The sequence below is a fragment of the Manacus vitellinus genome, unplaced genomic scaffold (genome assembly GCF_001715985.3).
Source record: "Manacus vitellinus isolate BGI_N305 unplaced genomic scaffold, ASM171598v3 scaffold_64_pilon, whole genome shotgun sequence".
Taxonomy (NCBI): Eukaryota; Metazoa; Chordata; class Aves; order Passeriformes; family Pipridae; genus Manacus; species Manacus vitellinus.
The window spans coordinates 2,336,370-2,355,351 of NW_021940718.1; the positions used below are offsets into that span (position 1 = coordinate 2,336,370).

At 46.9% G+C, this 18,982-nt stretch overlaps 1 protein-coding gene across 1 annotated transcript in view; it reads right to left on the minus strand.

Annotated features, from left to right (window-relative positions):
- Positions 1-3,412: 3,412 nt before the first annotated feature.
- The window catches only part of LOC103758031 (ceramide synthase 4), a 42,257-nt gene continuing 26,687 nt past the window's right edge, over positions 3,413-18,982 (minus strand). Inside the window, exons 4-12 of the mRNA XM_008924234.4 lie at positions 17,727-17,844; positions 15,600-15,718; positions 13,535-13,592; positions 11,655-11,705; positions 10,615-10,707; positions 9,838-9,966; positions 9,465-9,571; positions 8,915-9,071; positions 3,413-5,402 (exon numbers count right to left, since the gene is read on the minus strand). Of these exons, the coding sequence (XP_008922482.3) occupies positions 5,211-5,402; positions 8,915-9,071; positions 9,465-9,571; positions 9,838-9,966; positions 10,615-10,707; positions 11,655-11,705; positions 13,535-13,592; positions 15,600-15,718; positions 17,727-17,844 (1,024 nt within the window). The 3' untranslated portion in view covers positions 3,413-5,210. The remainder of the gene's footprint in view (positions 5,403-8,914; positions 9,072-9,464; positions 9,572-9,837; positions 9,967-10,614; positions 10,708-11,654; positions 11,706-13,534; positions 13,593-15,599; positions 15,719-17,726; positions 17,845-18,982) is intronic.

Sequence of the window (18,982 nt, forward strand, 5' to 3'; positions counted from 1 at the left end):
GTCAAGATGTTGGGCACAGGAAGCAGAGGCTGACTGGAGCAAGCAGGTAGCAGCAAGGCATAAAGCTCACTGCTAAATCAGGATTCCCATCTCAACAGCTCGTCACTCTCTGTCCCCACCTCCTGCTCAATTCCATGAGTGTGACAGATTAGGGTGAAATAGTGTCACTTGTTCCGACCTGCCTGTGAGCTTGGAGGTGGGGTAAGATGTCCTAGCACAAGAAAGTATTTTAGTGGGTGTTGAGGAGGTGGCTGGTTTCAATTACACACTGCTGCATGGATGGCTAAAGTCCCTACCTGGTGACAATGTCAGCAGGGGCATCTCTCTTGCCCCCTCTTTCTATCAGGCTTTTCCTTCTCAGGCTACAAAGCCCTCCCCTGCTAATCAGCTCTGACCCCTGACAGCCATTAAGATCTTCTGGCACCTTCAAGGCCCCAGCAGTCTCAGTTTTGGTTCCTCCATCTTGCCCAGCAACATCCCCTATCCTGCCTGCATTTGGAACCATCACATACTAAGCAGGAAGCTGATGCTCCACTCCCCAGAGTGATTCTGGAGTGCTCACACACAGCCCAGCACTCCAGGACACTTTCTCACGTGCACCACGTTGCTCTGCTCCACACTCAGCTCCACCTGAGTGCTGCCAGTGTCCTGGTGCCCTGAACTGGAGCAGCCAGTCTGCAACGCCATCACCAGAAACCTTCACTATTGCCTGATTTTGCCATCTGCCTTTCCCTCCCCCTGGTTGGGGCACCTTCAACAACACACAACTGCAAACAATCTGTGTTGGTCTCTCACAGTCACCTCAGGTGGGTTCCCCAGGCTGCTGAGGGACCCTTCTGAAAGCCTTTGCAGAGCTGAAGAGGGTGCAGGTCCTCTCTGCTGCATGTGCTCACCAGCTCTGGGGTAAATCCAGCAGAGTGAGACATCCCTTCCCCTCAGACCACCCATGGAAACTCTTTCTGATGATGTTTGTATCTGTTTCCAGCAATTCCATCATGTATTATTCTCTCTTACCACTATGACCAGTCAGACTACAGAGGGCTGTAGCTCCTCACATTCCCACTTGGAACCGTCTTAAATTTTTCTGGTAACAAGATGATTTGAAACAAAAAATGGCATTCCATGGTTGGTAGTTGAACTCTTCTTACTATGAATTAACTCCTGCCAGATGGCTGAAGGTTTGCTGTTACTCAGGCTGTGTGCCAGGTAACATCTTCTCACCCATCAGCTTGAGGTGGATCTTCTAGGAATGTGGCCTCAGGAAGATGTCAGGTATTGGACCTTCTCTGAGCTCCTCAGCTGGGAAGCCACACAGGGCAGCATTTCCTGGCTCTAGCCTGACCTATCCCAGTGTTCCTGCTCTCTGCCTCCACCATCTCTGACTTCAGCAGTCTCCAGCCAATGTTTCAGGGACTGGTATTGCCTTTCAAGTTGTTTCTCAGGATATTTCTTGGCCTGCTTTATCACGTGCTCACATTCAAGTTGCAGGTCCTTTTCCTCGTTTAGACATGACTTCAGCTTTTTGAACAAGGCCTTGCCCTTACCTGCAGGCACAGCACTTGTTGTACCTGTGAGAATAAGAAAAGCAACGTTGTTCCAAGTGCAGTCATCCAAGGAAAGGTTCCCTTGGGCACACATATCTGAGTGAAAAAATGTGGTGGCTGCAGATCTCTGAAGTTTACTGTGTGTGTGTGCAGGGGGAAGGAAACAACTGCGCCAAATTATTCTTAAGAAAAGATCCAAAACGTCCACCAGCTGTCCACACCTACTGGAGTCAGCAGATTCACGTCAGCCACAATTTTAGGCTTGCACAGGTGCCAGCCTGGGGGCCACACTGTGCCAGACCTTGACTCACTCGCCACACAAGCAGCCTGGAAGCATCAGTAAATGCTATTTTTCTCATGGCTCAGCTGCAGCTGGATGCCTCATCTCCCACAGTGGCACTAACATCACGTGGTGCACACACTGGGTGATGCACATCTCCTCTGTGCACACAGGGGATAAAGGCAGAGGGGAAATAGAGTCAGGTCCTGACGTGGCACCCAGTGCTCCATCTGGGAAGGGAGGTCTCCATTAGAGAGTAAGGCCTATGAGGAGCAGCTGAGAGAGAAGGGTTGTTTAGCCTGGAGCAAAGGAGGCTCAGGAGTGACCTTCTTGCTCTCTACAACTCCCTGACAGGAGGTCGTAGCAAGGGGGGGGTCGGTCTCTTCTCCTAAGTAACAGGAGCAAAGGAAACAGCCTCAAGCTGTGCCAGGGGAGGTTCAGGTTGGACATCAGGAAGAATTTTTTCATGGAAAGCATTGTTAAACATTGGAATAGGCTGCCCAGGGAGGTGGTGGAGTCTCCATGCCTGGAGGTGTTCAAGAAACAACTGAACATGGCACTCAGTGCTCTGGTCTGGTTGACAAGGAGGGGATCCAGTCAAAGATTGGACTCGATCTCAGAGGCCTCAGAGGCCTTTTTCAACCTAAATGATGCTGTGATTCTGTGATCTGATCTGCTGGGCTTCTCAGCAGACAAGTGACAGAGTTCTCTGTAGGTTTTCTATAACAGCTGCTCTGTGTGGGGGCCTGTGATGCCCCCAGTGAGGAGACGGATACACTAAATTCATAAACATTATCGCGCCACTCAGAAGCTTCTCAGCCCTGGAGCAGATGTAAAGAGAGAAGGTGGAGCAGTGTGAGGAGGAAGCTGAATGCACACAGAGCTTCTTTCAGCCTTAGCAAGTTGATGGCAAGAAAACAAATTCAGCAGCTGATGTACCCTGGTGACTTGTCAGGCTCAGTTCCTCAGCTGAAGACAGCACTCAGTAGTTCTTACACATTTCCAACAGTCTCCTGTATCCTTGATGTATCCTTTCACAAGAACCAGATTTGCCTCCTAATGATCTTATCTCAATCAACAAATCAGATCAAATCCAACAGGCATCAACATAAGTGGCTCCACGGTGCGTTGTGCAGACTCTGGGAAGCTTCTGCTCCTCGGAGGAGAGGTGGTATGATTTTACAACAGGGATTTTCCCTAGCCTTCTAAAACCTCACAAATAAGAAGAATAAACTACTCTCCTCCTATCTTTGCAAGGCCAAAGCACCTCCCCAGTGTTGCCATCCTGGACTTGCCACTGACTGGCAGTACCAAGGAACCTGGCCTGCCCCCAGGTCTAGTCTAGGGGTGCCCCAAACTGTCCCTTGTTCCAGGGCCAAACACAGTGTTACCACACAGGAGACAAACCAGGCAGCTGCAGTTCTCTGCTGGCACAGCTCAGTGTGCCTGTGTGTCCTGGGTGTGCAACACCCTCCCCTTGGCAATGGCACCCACACGTGTCTCCCTCATCACATGTCCACCTGTAAGGTGCAGCCAGCCAGGGGACCTCCTGGTAGGTAAAGAAGTAGAAAAGAGCACAGACTATCAAACCTTTTAAAAGTTATTTATAAAGAATGTTTACATTCAGTAGTACAAAATGATATATAACCATCCCTCCTGAGCACACCACCTGCAGAGGGGCAAGGTCCTACACTCAGTTCACAGCATACAGAACGTGTGCTTCCAACTTCCAGTTAGCTCAAGGTTTCAGAGGCAACCTATCTTCAGCAAACATGGATTTAAATGACAGTGCAGGAGCAGATGCTCTACTCTCACACCACGTTACTGCCCTGGAATTACCCGTACTGGAACCACTTTTTCCCCTCTGAAATTATCCAATTCCAGTTTAGAAATCCAATCATCCAAATGAGTTTTGACCGAAACCGAAGATGAGCACACACAAGCTCAGATCAAATCTTTCTCAGTCACATCTCAGGTGGCCTGAGTGGATTGATGAAAACCCTCTTGTCTTTCCATGCTGTCACTTGCCTTTTAATTTAAACATGTGCACCACCTCCTCAAATAAGGCATCTCCTTGGTCTATGTCCTATTCCCCCCCCCAGTGAACATTGGGCACATAGAGGGAAGTGTCTGCATGGCCTTGGCAGTCTAAGTCCCTGCACTCATTACAGTGAATCTGTTAATACTTTGGTTTCATAGATTAATTGACCCATAAAACAGAAACTCATGTAATACTAATTTAAATATTTTAAGGGATTGCAGAATCCAAAATCTAAGACTACACAGGATACAAGATATGGCATCTAAACAAACTGAATCAGCAGCACTGCATCATGACTTCATGGATCACTGCTTTACACTTGCTGCTCTTGACACACTTAGGTAACAGCCCTAGAGTTAGAAGGCTATGTTAAAGCATTATTCCATAAGGTTCAGCAGATTTTCTCTGGATCCTTTTTGCTCTGAGGACAGGGGAAATGTATTCCCTTCTTGCCACAAGCTGACTCTGTAAACATTTCCCACTGTGCCAGTCACACTGGGTGAAAACGTGAGCATGTTCATCAGTGCTGTCTTCTAGATTATACAGTTCCTTGTCACCTCCCTTCTCCTGACTGTTTCCTTCTGAGAAAAGTTTCAAGGATTACCTGACAGTTGTGAAACAGCTGCCTGGATTTTCCAGCTCTTCCAACTGTGATTTGGGTGGGTACTCCTCCAGCCTGGGCTCTGGAGTTCCCACCTCTGAGGCAATAATGCTGACCCCAAACAGGGACTGAGATCCATACCCTTACAAAACTGGCCACTGGCACATGGAGCACTTCCTTTGAGAAGAACATGTTTTCTCCTACGTCTTTCCAAAGCTTTCATTTCCCTAGGCTCAGTTTTGATTTTCTAAGTGTCACAGGGCACCTGCCTTTTCAAAAGAAGTGTCCCAGTGTTAAGATATGGAGTCTCACACTTGTCAGGCATAACCATTACTTGCAATGGGCCAGGGCCTCCAGAGGCTGATCCAGGCTAAACAGATTCCTATCAAACAACATTAGGTGGGTAAAACTTGGCATCGCCAGAGTTTATCCACCTTTTTATTTTTAAAGTATTTTTCAAGATTAAAACATTTGACAACAACTATGGTACAAGTCTAACACAAGTCAAACCACTTTGATCCCTTTCTATCTGTTCCAAGGCTACAACCTACAGTAAGCTTTTACAGAAGGAAGACCAAAAACTTCCTTCAAGTATCACTGACTACAAACACTTCTGTTTAGGGGAAGCAGAAATTCAGCTCTAGGATACTGCAATTGCACTCCATTTTGTCTACACAGTGAGCAAAACTGTTTCTACAGAGGGTGGCCTGTGTTCTCTGAAGGCCAGACCTGTGTGGACAGCAGCTATCTCTCCTTGACGTGGCCGTTGGCGAGGTGGGCTCTGCTGCTCAGGGGCTCGGCCCCGTTCCTCTGGATGTGGCCGTTGCTCGTCACGTTGCTGAAGTACGTGGTCCCGTTCTTCTCCTTCTCCCTGATCTTCTCTCTTTCTTCATCCTTGTCGCTTTCTTCTGTGTCACTCCTCATGTCCTTTTCCATCTACAAAGACAGGTTAAGTGAGAAGCAGGACAAACACAGCCCAAGCAGGATGAACCTCTGCCTCAGCCACTCGCCCCCAGCACAGTCCTGCTCTGCCCCTCAGCTCTCACATCACCCTCGGGAACAGATTCTCCCCATCTCTGATTTCAGTCTCAGTGGAATCCTGTCTGTGCTCCTGATAAACTTCAGGAATTACAGGCTGAAAAGCAGCACCAAACCACAGATGCCCAGGACTGAGGACAACAGTGTAAGCCTGACGAGATCCACATTGCTGCTCTGGTCATCTGCACGTGGGGAAAGGATGGAGGAGGCAGTTTAATCAAGCTCTTTTACATTTTCCAAAAGGGACAAGGCTCTATCTTCTGCCCACACTTGGCCTGGGTGGCTGCAGGCTAAGAACCCTGCTTGGGACAGGCTGGAAGCATGTGCTTTCAGACAAACCAAAGGCTCAACAAAGAGCCTCTCCACTCTGACTACATCCAGTTTTATATTCAGGTTTTTCCTCTTGCTATTGACTGAGAGACCTGTAATCCACTTTTGTAAGTATTTAACTAATTGCCTGATAAGGAAGACAAAAAAGAAACCATGTGATAAAATGACAGTTTAGAAAAGACAGCCCAGCACTTGCTGACTTCTCAGGCTGTTTCTACTCTGCCATACAAGATGCCAAAACTGGGGACAAATTCATGGTGTCACACTCCTTGTTGGAAAGAGGGAAAGCTGCAAAGTCCTTCTGTGACCTGAGCTTTGGAAACTGCTCCAGGGCATGTCTGGTGCTGCACAGACATTTAGTCTCCATTTATTCTGTCTGTTCTTTTTGGGATCTCTCAGATAACACTGAGAAGTCTATTTGGTCTGAAGGTCTTTCCAGAGATCACTACAGCCAGATGCAGACAGGATTTGTAAGGATCTAAACTTGCAGTGAATTCAAAGTGCCTCCAAGGAGATGCTATCTGCTGTGAACAACCTGTGCCTCAGGTCCCTCAGGAACTGACAGTTCAGGAAATATGCAGGAGTCTGGATCTGCAGCATAAGGACAAATAATAGTCAATATTTCTAAGTTTATCAATTCATGGCCAGAGAATGTGGCTGAGACCTTAAACCTGGCAAGATTCCCAAAGGAACTGTGCAGCTGCTCCCTCTGTGAGGGAGTGAAACTTGTACTTCAGGATCTAAGCTGAGTTCTAATCACCAGGGATTGGGGAACATCATGTGAGAAGGTGGTGATAGTAATCCTGTAGCCAGAGAGGAAAACTGGAGACCAGAAAGGCCCATGAGAAGACTGTGAACTTCTGACTGGATCAAGAGTTTCATGCCTCTAAAAAAAGGGGAGAATGTCCTGTATTCTTGCTGATACTGCTTTAGGCTACTAAATATTATCATTGAGACAGATCTGTTTAGGAGGATTTATTTTTGCAGTTCACTGCTCAATATGGAAAGTTCTCAAATATATTTTTACATCAAATCCAGCAGATTAGTTTTTAGATAAACCAGGAAAAATCCTGGATATGCTTCAATATTTTCCTCCCTGATGGTTCATTCCTTTCTAATAAGGCTATTTATTGCCTCACCATTTTACACAACAATAACTGCAATGGTAATTCAACCCACACTAGAATCAGAAAAACAATAAAAGGCCATCTTCAGTTGCATCTTTATTTTCTGCCCTGTGAAGTTTCTGTTTCCTGATTTGCAAGTAATCTGCTCTGTGCTACTTGAGGTAGCAGATAAAGGGAAAGCAGATGAAGAAAATTGGGGACAATATGCACGAAGATGAGCCTTTAATGCTTGTTCTCAGTTCCCATAAGGCAGAATTCCTCAGTTGGGTACTAATAAAACAAGTCATCCTGGGCTCTGAGGTCAGTTCCCACGAGGCAATGACCAGTTACCCCTGGACTGCGTCCTTGGCACGTGGCCAATCTAATGCCATTAGGTCATGGCTTTGATTTTGGGAAGAATTTCATGCTGAGCAGCAGTTTGGACTCCCAGCAAATACTACAGGCCAGAAAGAGTGGGATGTGGGATGCATTTCACTTCAGTTTATACAGCTGCAGCTCAGATATTCGTGTCTGGTCGCTCTGTGCCCAGTGAACAGCACTGCCAGGTGCAGGATGGAAGGGACCATGCTTTGGGCATGCCTGTTTCCCTCTGCTGCTGCAGCAAGAGCCCAGGCAGCTGGATTAGACAGAAATACCTACTCTGGAGACATCTTCAGCACTGTAACACAATCCATGTAAGACACATTTTAATGACCTCCATGATGGGGCAGAGCGCACTCTCAACAAGTTTGCTGGAGACACAGAACTGGGAGGAGCAGCTGATCCACCAGGGAATGGTGCTGCCATTCCAAGGGACCCAGAAGGCTGGAGAAATGGGCTGACAGCCTTGTGAAGTTCAGCAAGGGCAAGAGTGAAGTCCTGCCCCTGGGGAGGAACAACCTCAGACACCAGAACACGACGGGTGCTGATCACCTTCCCTAAGAAACACCTGGAGGTTCCAGGATATGCCTTGAACCCGAGCCTTTGCTGTGCCCCTGCCCTTCCTGGCCTGTCAGGGCAGGGATGGGATCCTCCCCTCAGCACTGGGGAGGCCACAGCCCGTGTGCTGTGTCCTGGTGTGGGCTCCCCACTGCGAGAGACACACCGGAGAGAGTCCAGGGAGGGACTGCAGAGATGATGGAGAGACTGGGGCATCTCCCTGAGGAAAGGCTGGGAGACCTGGGACTGCTCAGCCTGCAGAAAGGAAGGATTTTGTCAGTGTAGATCAGCACCTGAAGGGGAGGGGTGGAGATGGAGCCAGGCTCTTCCCAGTAGTGCCCTGAGACAGGACGAGAGGCAATGGGCACAAACTGAAACACGGGAGGCTCCCCCTGAACATCAGGAAATGCTTTTTTACTGAGAGGGTGTTGGAGCACTGGCACAGGGCGACCAGAGAGGTTATGGAGTCTCTATCCTTGCAGGTACTCAAAAGCCATCTGGACACTGTCCTGGGCAACCTGCTCTAGGTGACCTTGCTTGAGTCAGAAAATACAGACAAGGCTTCCAGAGGTACCTTCCAACCCCAGCCACTCTGTGATTCTGTGGTCTCAGTAACACTGTAATCAAAAATCCTGTACAATAAGAGAAGAACTTTTCCACTGGCCTCACCAATCATGACAACTTCCCTTGCCTTCACTTCTTAGTTTTGTTACAAATGCAAATCACACCGCACCAGGTGTTGGGATCTTTACTCAGATGTCACTGGCTTTGTTCACAGAAATATCTCTGGGAGTCCAATCCACATTTTCATTGAATACAAGCATCAGAAGTGGACCCAACGTTGTAGTGACTCATAAAAATTTTGGGGGTCAACTCTCCCTAATAATACTGAGTTTCCTTTCACTTCACTGTTTGGAATGTACATGTATAATTTCACTAGGGCAAGAAGGAATCCATCCCAGATGGACCCCTGTGCTCCCAAGGTGGACCCTCTCTCCCCATGTGATGGAAAGGGTACTACAGACTGATGCATACCGTGCCCTGGAGGATGAACTTGTAGACCATGTGAATAATTAGGCAGGACCAGAAGACATGGAGCAGCTGCAGAATTATCAGGAGGGTGTTCACGAAGTAGTATCCAAAGAAGGGTTGGAATATCTCCATGGAGTAATAGTAGGTGTTATACAGCACTCTGCAAAAGGGAGGGAATTGCAGTGGAGGGAAAACGTGTTGTTAGTAGGGCCATAATTAAGCCACAGAAAGTTCTGATCATAGAGGAAGTTTTGGATCTTTATCTATAACACTTCCATCTTTATCTATAACACATGTGAACCAACTCTCAGTTCCCCACCCAAAATACACAGGGTAGAGCCACAGGCCCAGGACTCCTCCTCTGCAGGGCCCTTCAGGGCTTCAAGACTACTCTATAAACTCCAAGGCAGGTGCAACAGCCATGTGGCACTTCTGCCTGTGCAAAAGGCAGGCACACATGCTGAGGACTGAGAAGCAAAGGCTGCAGCACCCAGCTCATTCTCCTGTCTCTCAGAAAGCAGCTTTTCCATGTCCCCTGACCGAACAGACTCACGTGTAAGGGTAAACGACCAGGCGGCTGATCAGGAAAACAGCGGAGAAGATCATGAAGAGGCTGTCACAGGTTTTTTTCCACTTCATGTAATTGAATATCTTAGTTGGCTGGAAGGAGAAAGAACGATAAAACAGCATCTGCACACCCTCCAGGAGGTTAATGACACAGGCACAGCACAACCTGCCTGTGGGTAACCACAGCCCTGCCCAGCTCTCTGCAGGGCACCCTCGGCCGGGCCAGCAGATCAGCACCAGGGATCTGTGGAACACCCCAGTGCTTGGCCCACGTTGTGCCAGATGAAAGGACACCCTCAGGCTGGAGAGCACCACTGCTAACTGGGCTTTTTGCCTGGCAGGGAGGTTGTGGGGCTCACCTCTAGGAAGCAATCAGAGGCATCGTGAATCACCAGCACCAGCGTCCCGATGCGGATGTAATTGCCACAGTATGAGAAGCTGATCAGGAAGATGGTTGCAGCATGATGGACTATCTGCTCCTTGAAATCCTGGTGAGAAAGGGAACAGCAGAGAATAAATTTCATAATGCACCTCCTGCCCAGGTCCAAGCATGCCTCCTACAGGGAGCAATGATACCTCTCTACCCCGTGACTAAGAAGCCTCCCACTATGGGTGTTACCCATGTAATTCTTTTACCAAACACATTCTAGAAATGTAGGCAACCAAGAGACCCAGGAGTGAAGAGTTTATGGTGTAAACTGAGGATCTTGCAACAAAGAACATTCTCTCCCTCCACCAGCAATGGTCTGATGCTGTGCCCTGCAGTCTGTTGGGGCACTGGCACCTGGAACACATGCAGCTTAACTGGCAGAGAACCAGCTCTTTTTCTGTCTCTGTGATCAGTGCAGCCTAGAAGAGTCACAGAAGCCAAATTTTTACATGTGGATTTTAAGTTTGGATGGAGAACTGCAGTAGTTTACAACTTTCTATGCCAGGGTTTGTGTTCTCCACTTCCCAGAGGAGCAGGAAGACAGTGACTGGGAATGGAAATTCCTGTCAATGAGCAAGGACAGAGTCACACAAAACCTCAGACTAGCACTGTACACACAGTGTATGGATGCTCTTGGAGATCACTGTCCTGAGCACTCAGGTTGTGTCCTGTTTGTTCTTGACTCTCCCCTGGGACTGCCCCTCACCTTCCTCTTCACGTCGAAGGGCAGGGTGAAGACCAGCGACCAGTAGAACGAGAGCTCCAGCATGTAGTACCAGAACAGGGAGGGCTGGAGAGGCTGTGAGGGAGGGAGAGACAGGGAAGTATCCATCAGATACAGTAGTGCAAGGGCTGGAAGTGAAAACTCCTTTTGAGGCAAAAGATTCAGACGACCAAACCAACAAAGCTGGTTCTTGCAGCTACAGGGGGAAATACTTGAACTGAACCACGTGGTCATTTATTAAATGTCATCTGTGCCAATGTGAAATCAAATATCAGGGGAAATTTCACTTCACCACACCACGTTGAATATTTGGGGAACCACCAGGCAGATCCTGAACACTTTTAGGATTTTTTCAGCACTGTTCAGATTCCTGAGCAGCCAGCACAGAGCTTTAAAAGCTACTTTCAGCCTAGCTGGCACTTTGCAGAACACCCAGAGGGTGTTTTGGTCTGGGCTGGTAAGAGATGTAACACTTCCCAACTCGCCAGACAGCTTCTCGCAGTGCTGTTGTCAAAAAAAATCAATATATACATTGTCAAACTGTAAGAGAGCATCTTCTGCCCTCAGTGGGAATGATGCTGTATTGCTCCTGTATTTCCACTGGGAAACAAACTCCCCTGGGAGCACTGTGGACATGACTCCTCAGCACAGCTGGAGCCCACCACGTGCAGAGCACGTCCTCTGCTCTGCAGACCTCCACTGAAGTCTTTATTTCTCTCCTCAGGCCTCAGCCTCTTCTGCAAACTAAATAACACTGCAACATTCCCAATTTACTGCTTCTTGGCTCAGCTGGTCAGAACTCTCCCTTTATTTCTGCAGCCTCCTCCTGCTCTGCTGACTCATCCTCTCTTGTGTTTAGATGACACCAGGTACAAAGATATTCTCCCCTAGATGAGGGTTTGAATTCTTAGGGCTCGTAAGTTTGAATTTAATTCTTTTTGTCACTAATATAATCTGATTTTCAAAAGATACTGAAACACAATACAAGATTTATAGCAGCAATTTTCCCTCCTGTGACTCACCTGTTGTGGATACCCTGTCCAGCACTCCCTATGGTCCCAAAGCCAAGGTTTCTGCAATGAAAATGCAATGTGAATGTGAGAATATCAGAGAAATCCTCTTCTTATCAACTGTCTAACTCCTTTAGTTTGTTACTACTACAGACTTTGTTGTCTTTTATTACAGGCAGAGCTGGTCACACTGTCTGGAATTCAGTTGTCAAGAGATTTCCACAACAAGGACTTGCAGCTGCTTGTAACATTTCCAAATTGTGGCTATTGTGCTGAAATCTCACGTGTTGTTTAGCCCAGTTTCAAATCAAATAGCTCAGGGAAGATTTCTACCAGCTTGTTGCAGTTTGAGGTTGTGGTGGTGAAGTTTTGAGCATTTTAAAAGATTCTTACACGTACAGAACCAGGAGAGATATGTCATACAGAGAAGACAAAATAAAAACCATGAAACAACTATGGCATACTGTGTTCCCCAAGCTAGAAAAGAACCCCAGATCTCTGAGTTTCATCCCTCCTCTACAGCTGTTTTCTGGTGGCCTATGGAAGAGAACTTTCCTTTCACTGACTCGTGGGCAGAGGTTTTTGTTGTCAGTCTAAAGCTACTAATACAGAATTGAAACATCTGCTTACTTCCAAATAAAGAAGGATGTTTCACAAAAACAAATGCATGTTAAAACACTGCCCAGGTTTCAAAGTAAACACATGAAAGTCATGAAATCTCACATGCATATATGCCCTGTCATGTTATTTGTTTGTCCTTCTTTTTAATGCAGTCATTTTGGCACAATTTAGGTAACAGAATAACATCCTATTTGCTACAGGATCTAGAGGTGCTGTCTGCAGGATAGATTTCTCCTTTTTTTCTGTGAAAATTGGAAGATGTGTATTGAATAAAGACAAGAGTTTCACAAAAAGTGAAAATTACATCTCATCCACAGAAAGGTCAGATGACATGCAGAAGAACTTGATTTTCCCCCTTGTTGCCACAGGGCTCTTGTACAATGCCAAGCAGGCCACCACACTTTAATACCTGGCCTCAAAGAACAGCCTTCTGGAATTCAGATACCCTCACTCCTCTGCTAGCTCATCCTATAACCCTCATACACCTGGAGTACCTTAAATCCTGACTTGATAGTCTGTGTAAGTTCAAAAGTCTTGTTACAATAACGAGGTTACAAGGACAGTCTGTGCCTGCTGTCTTGGGACCTCACATTTTCCATCACTTAACCCCTCAGACAGTACCAGAAGACTCTGGAAAGCTCACTTAGGGAACCAGATGCAGCAAAAGAGTCAGGGGAACCTTTAAAATATGGGCAGAGGATGGCCAGTGCCCCCAGTCCCAGCTCAGTGCCTACAACTCAGGGATTAGAGCACACCCATGGCTTGTTACCTCTTCTGCCTAGTGAGGCAGTTCTATTTGCATCAAGAGAACTCATTATTTATCAAATCAGAGAAAAGGCAGAGCCATGAACTTGAACCAGTCACACCTCGGGTAAGGAAAAGAAAATTAACAAATAAAATTACTAAATTGCAGTCCTTGGTCCCAGGGAAGCTTGAGTTTTTTACCTTCAACAGGTATTGGATACAATACATATCTGCAGCTTCCATGATGTGTTCCATGTCTCACCCCACAGAAATGTACTTTTACACAATCCCAATTTTCTTCTGTTTTGCCAGAAGAAGAGGAAACATCTTGGTTCTGAGCTGGAGCTCCTATAATAAGCAGGGTGCAGTATGTCTGTGGTCTCCTAAGTGTGCTATGCAGGGGATAGACACTGACCTGGGTGGAAAACCTCTAGAAGAAGGTCTGAAAAGACCTGTTTGACAACAAACTCTGCCATTCTTGCAGGCACTGGCTGGGTAGAACAGCAGGTGGGTGCTTGTGTACTCACATCATACAGGACAGCAAGTCCGGTGAAGAAAGAAATGATGTAAAATGTAAACCTCCAGCTACAAACAAACAAAACAAAGTGTGTTAGAATCCCACTCATTAACCCTCGAGCTGCAAGGCTGTGCATCCTCACACTCTTTCAAAGAATGACACTGTTAAGACAAAGACACACATTAATGTTCTCAGGGTTTGCCCAGAACAGGAGCAGCTCTTTGCATGTTCCCAGCACAGACTTCACAACTACCTTCCTTACCCTGGAGATGTCAGAAGACACAAGAATCTCGCTGACTGAAATCACTCAGAGAATAATCCCAAAGCTTCCCAGCTCTGGCAGATGCATTTGTAAAAGTCAAACAATGCCAACCTCTCTCCTAGGCCTTTGGAGATCAGGCATGCTAAATTCATTATCATGTAAAGGAACTAATTACTGCCTCATAATTAGTAATTAATACTGTGTTTGGCCTCGGTCAGGAGCTGGTAAAGATTTACCACCATTAAACCCACACAGAAGTACATGTGAACTGTTTGCCAAGTGCAGTGGACAGAGGCAGATCACTCTGAATGGACACACATGCAGCAAGGAATGACAGGAATTTCACCCCAACAGAATAAACAAGTTATTAATAAACTAAACACAGGAAATATTCAAAGGAATAAAACTGTCTAAACCAGTCCTGTAATTTCCAAAAAATCTCCACAACAATTCAGATGTAATTGCGTTTTGAGAGACTGACACCACCTGTCAATGAAACCCCCCAGGAGCTCCAATACAAAAATAATCTCTGCAAAGCTCCTGTGTCACATCAGAGACATATTCTGTCTACAGACTGCACATGGTGACAGAGGGCAGGTGGAAGGACACCAGCCTCAGTGAGCTGAGGCAGAAAAGGATTTACTGTTTACTATTTACTGTTATTATTTACTACAAGTTATCCAGTGCAGAGAGAGCTGAGATTTCACCTGGATTCAGGCAGAATAAGCATCCTTGCTTTACTACTCCTTATCTGCAGTTTCTGTAAATATTTTTAACTGCAACTACCTGGAATATTATAAATAAATAATACACATCCTTTTCCTTTATTTCAATTAGGTTTTTTAGGCAGGGGTTTTGAATTAGAGGTGGAGTGTTAAATGGAGCATGAGGTGATGAGCTCAAATTTGTATCCCTGTGGATACACACTTTTAGATAGATGAATAGCACTCCAGGTATTTGCTGACTTATTTCATCTTTATGGCTTTCCTGGGAGAACCCACTTCCTGACACAAATAGCAGAGCAGCCACTCATAAGTCAGGCATTCCAACCAAGCTGAGAAGAATTCTCCTTTTCCGTGGAAAGCTGAGCCAGGACTGACATTCACAGATCTGGCTGATGGGAGATTTATTTTGTGCCTCCACACAACAAGCTGGGGGTTTCCACACAGCTCTTTTCAAGGCAACTTTTGCTCTTTGCAAAACACAAGCTTTCACCCAGGCCCCTTTTTCTGCCCCTGGGGAAAGGTGTTGGTTTGTGACTTTCAGGGTGCTGAAGTCAAGTGACAGCAGAATCCAATCCAGCCCACTGCCAGTGGGTTTTGAAAGCAACAGTGTGCAAAATAGTCGCAGAAAAAGATGCAGCAGAGGGAATCAGCTCGCAGAGAGGCAAAGGGAAGCCATGGAAAAGGCAAAAGAAAGGCTGAATTTTTTTGTAGGCACTGAAACAGCAGCAGATGCCAACACAAGAGAGTTTTTCAGGTACGACTGTTTCAGAGCAAAATGCCAGTCTGACAAAGTCAGAAACAGGGGCCTGGTAAGGAATAAAGGTGAGGCAGCAGTAAAAGGAGACTTGGGACTGAAAACAATGAGGAAAAGCAAGAAACGTTTCAGGAACAAAGAAGCAGCAGAGTTGCAGAAGAGCCAAGTGGGTCAGGGAAGAGCTGGGATGCTCTCAGCTCAGGGATGGAGGGCAGCAGAGAGCTGGGATCTCTGCACGGGGATGGAGGGCAGGATGGGAGGCAGTGAGCTGTCTGAGCTGCCACAGCTCAGCTCGGGTGAAAACCTGCTGCTCGTGGCTCGTGCTCCTGCTCACCAGGCCTCGCAGAACTTCTTGGACAGGCTGGGCCGGTCCATGTTCCTCCGGCGCCGGAACCACCGCTCCACCTTCCTCACTGGCAGGTCACACTGCTTGGACAAACGGATCAGCTCACCCTGGAAAACAGGTTCAGATCCAGGTTCAAAGCTCAGATGGGGCAATATCTCACCTGATCCAGCACAGAGCCCAGCTGGGGGCTCCCAGCAAGCCCAGATCTGTTCAGGCTAAGGCATCTTTTGTGCAAAAACCTCAGACAGCAGAAAATCCTTCTGTTCCCCTCTAAGCAACTGGTTATTAATGCTAAATGTTGAAACTCCTCAGTTTTTAATGTGAACTTCCCCAGTTTCAACTTTCAAATTGGTCTTGTCTCCTCACGTGAGTTTGCTGTCAAATGGCTTCCTCACCCTGTCTTCAAGGACCAAGTCCCTTAAATCTGTCACTCCAAGAAAGATTCACTGCAGCTTAGATAATATTTTAAAGTTCTGCATCAAATCTTGCCATGCCTCTCAGCATTCTGAGGCATGGATGCCATGAGCAGAAGCAGTGCCATTTTCCTACCGGACATTCTCCTGTTGTGGTAAACCTGTTAGGGGTAATTTTTCAATAAATTACCCACAGAAATCCTGCAATTACCTTCCTTCTTGTCCTAGGGCTCTTAAGTGTTTGGCATGTGACACGAAAAAAGTTTGTCATGTTTTATATTCCTACTTGGAAGTGTCATCATGAATAACCTTATTTTTTAAGTAAAGCAACAGTTTTTCATGGAATGCCTTTACATGAATGGTATCATGTGACAGTGACTTATACAGCGTGAGCATGTTGTACAAAAATATGTTCACTGCAAATTTTCAGATGTTCTGCTTTTGACTCTTACTTAGTGACTTGTGTTCTGGTGGTGGAGACAAATGGAGATGCTAATTTATATTCTCCAGCTACTCCACCATGTGGAATTCCTCCCAGGGAAGGCAGGCGAGAACTGCAAAATCTCACAAGTAAAAATCTGCCTCTAAGCAAGTGTTTGAGAGCTCATGGGAGAGGGAGGAAGCCAGCAGGCTGGCTGGGGTGTACCTGGTGAGCAGAGAGCAGCTGCCAGGGAGCAGCACTAGCCCTGCTCCACTTCTCAGTACTGTTGGAGTCTCATGGTGAGGTTATGTTCCAGTGTCACAGATTTTCTGGGATAAAAGTACAGCTTCAGTGCAATGTGGGTGCAGGGAGAGCTGTGGGTAAACCTGCTGGCAAAGCCAGGTCTTTCCCTACCACAGGGGACTTCACCAATGAGATTAAATCCTAATATTGCCTGAAAATTCACAATCCCAGTGGTTTTTTCCCTCAGCAGCAGGCATTATAACTCTGGATTATCTTGCCAACTTCTTCAAGACCACTCCTCTTAGCCTTCAGGGGAAAACTACCCCCTAGTTGTGTTTGTAGGCTTCTGATGCTCCTCACAATCTCTGTGATGATGACCAAGACTTTGGCTTCCTGAAAAGGCCAATCTCAAACTCACAGCCTGCACAGCAACAGAATGACCCAGCCCAGGACTAGGACATCAAGCCACACACACCTGCTGGGCTGCAAGGACTACCAATGTGGGAGTCAGCTCAAGGTAGCTGATATGACTAGTTTTTTACAGGATTTTCTAACATATGAAAAGAAGCCATCAGAGAATGGCTGGGGTTGGAAGGGATCATGGAGGCCACCTGGTCCAATGGGCCCTGCTCAAACAGAACCAGGCTCCCAGAACCATGTCCAGAGAGCTTTGAGCTTTCCCAAGGACAGAAACTGCACCACCTCTTCTGGGCAACCTGGTGACCCCTCAGAGCAAGACAGGTCACTGATATTCAGGCAGAGCCCCCTGTGTTACAGTTTGTGCTGTGTATAAGGTAAACACCAGAGGGAACTGGAGTTGCATTATCTCCTTTGGGAGAACAGTTTCCCCCCAGGTGTTCAGGAACAGAGCTGAGAACTGCTGGCACTGCAGAAGGACCCCGGCTGCTCTCAGCCAGCCAGTGATTCCTGCTGCTTCCAAACATGAATGGCATTACCAAACTCCAGGATTCCAAATGGGAGACTTTGTTTGGCTAAAGACACCAAATCTACAGGAAGGCAAAGGAAGAAGGGACTCACCTCTTCAGGGTTCTTGCAGCGCCTACTATAGAACGTTTCCAGCACGGGGTTGGGCTGAGCTTTTGGTCTCTGCTTGTCTCTCACGCCCAGTTTGGTACTGAGGGGCAGGGCTATGGCTCTGCAAGAGGAAAGATGAAGGTTCAGCCAAAAATAGAACAGTGATTTCTGATACTGCAGCGCTGTTCAAACGTGAGGCAGCACATAAGGGCTGCCTCCCACGTGTGGATCTAAACATGGGTGTCATGTCAGGCAGGTACAAAGACAAACTTACAGCAGAAACAGCAGGACTTTTATCCTAGTGCTCTGAGTTCTGTACTGTAACATCCAAAATTACACAAGGTCAGCAAATGCTGTATCCTGCTTTGTCAAGTTCTGAATCCCCTACTATGGGTCTCTGGCTCTCCTGCAGCTGATGAGGAGAACCAGAGTGATGATAAGGCCTAAATGTTGTTCCCTGCTTGGTCTAGAACATGCAACACACATGGCATCCACCTGAACTAAGGGCTTGGCTCAGGATGTGCTATCAGAGGTGTAGCGTCAACACAGAGGAAATGTCCTGCTGAAACAGGAGGCCACTTGGTCTTTACTGGAGTAACTTACCCCCATGTTCCCTAATGTAAGTCAAGCTGCAAAATAAGGACATGGCAACTAGAAAGCTATTCACATGGCATGGATGTTTGTACCAGCTGTGCATCTTCGGCCTTCCACGGTGAAGCAACGCAAAGAAAAAAATCTGCATAAACAGAAAAAAGTCACCCGGGGTAACAAAGCTGCTCACGGAACTGCTGTGCTCAACAATTCAACTCTACCAACACCCTTGTCTGCCTCAGCAGCAGGAAACAGCATCATCCAAGGTGTGAAGGGAGGTCCTGCATGGATACTGCACAAACAAGGAACTTGGCAAACAACATTTTAAAAAGAAAAAGACCCAAATTAACTCCGTTTTACTCGAATTTCTGGAGAATTAGCTGTTCTTATTAATTGCTTCCTTTTACACACTGCCACTGGCATGCAGTTGGGTCTCCTCGGAAGGAAGAGCACACAGGCTGCCCAGGATCACTTCTCAGCTCTGTTGCTAAATGTGCAAAAACTCTGGAAAGCCTCATCTCCGTATTCTGGAGTTCAGGTTTTTTGCTCAAGCTGTAACTGCTTCCCTGGAGGGTTACTGGGTTTTTGACTGCACACTGGTGCTAAAGGGGGTTCAAGCTGATGAGCCCCGTGCAGAGCCAGCAAGTGCTGATCCCACACCAGCTCTG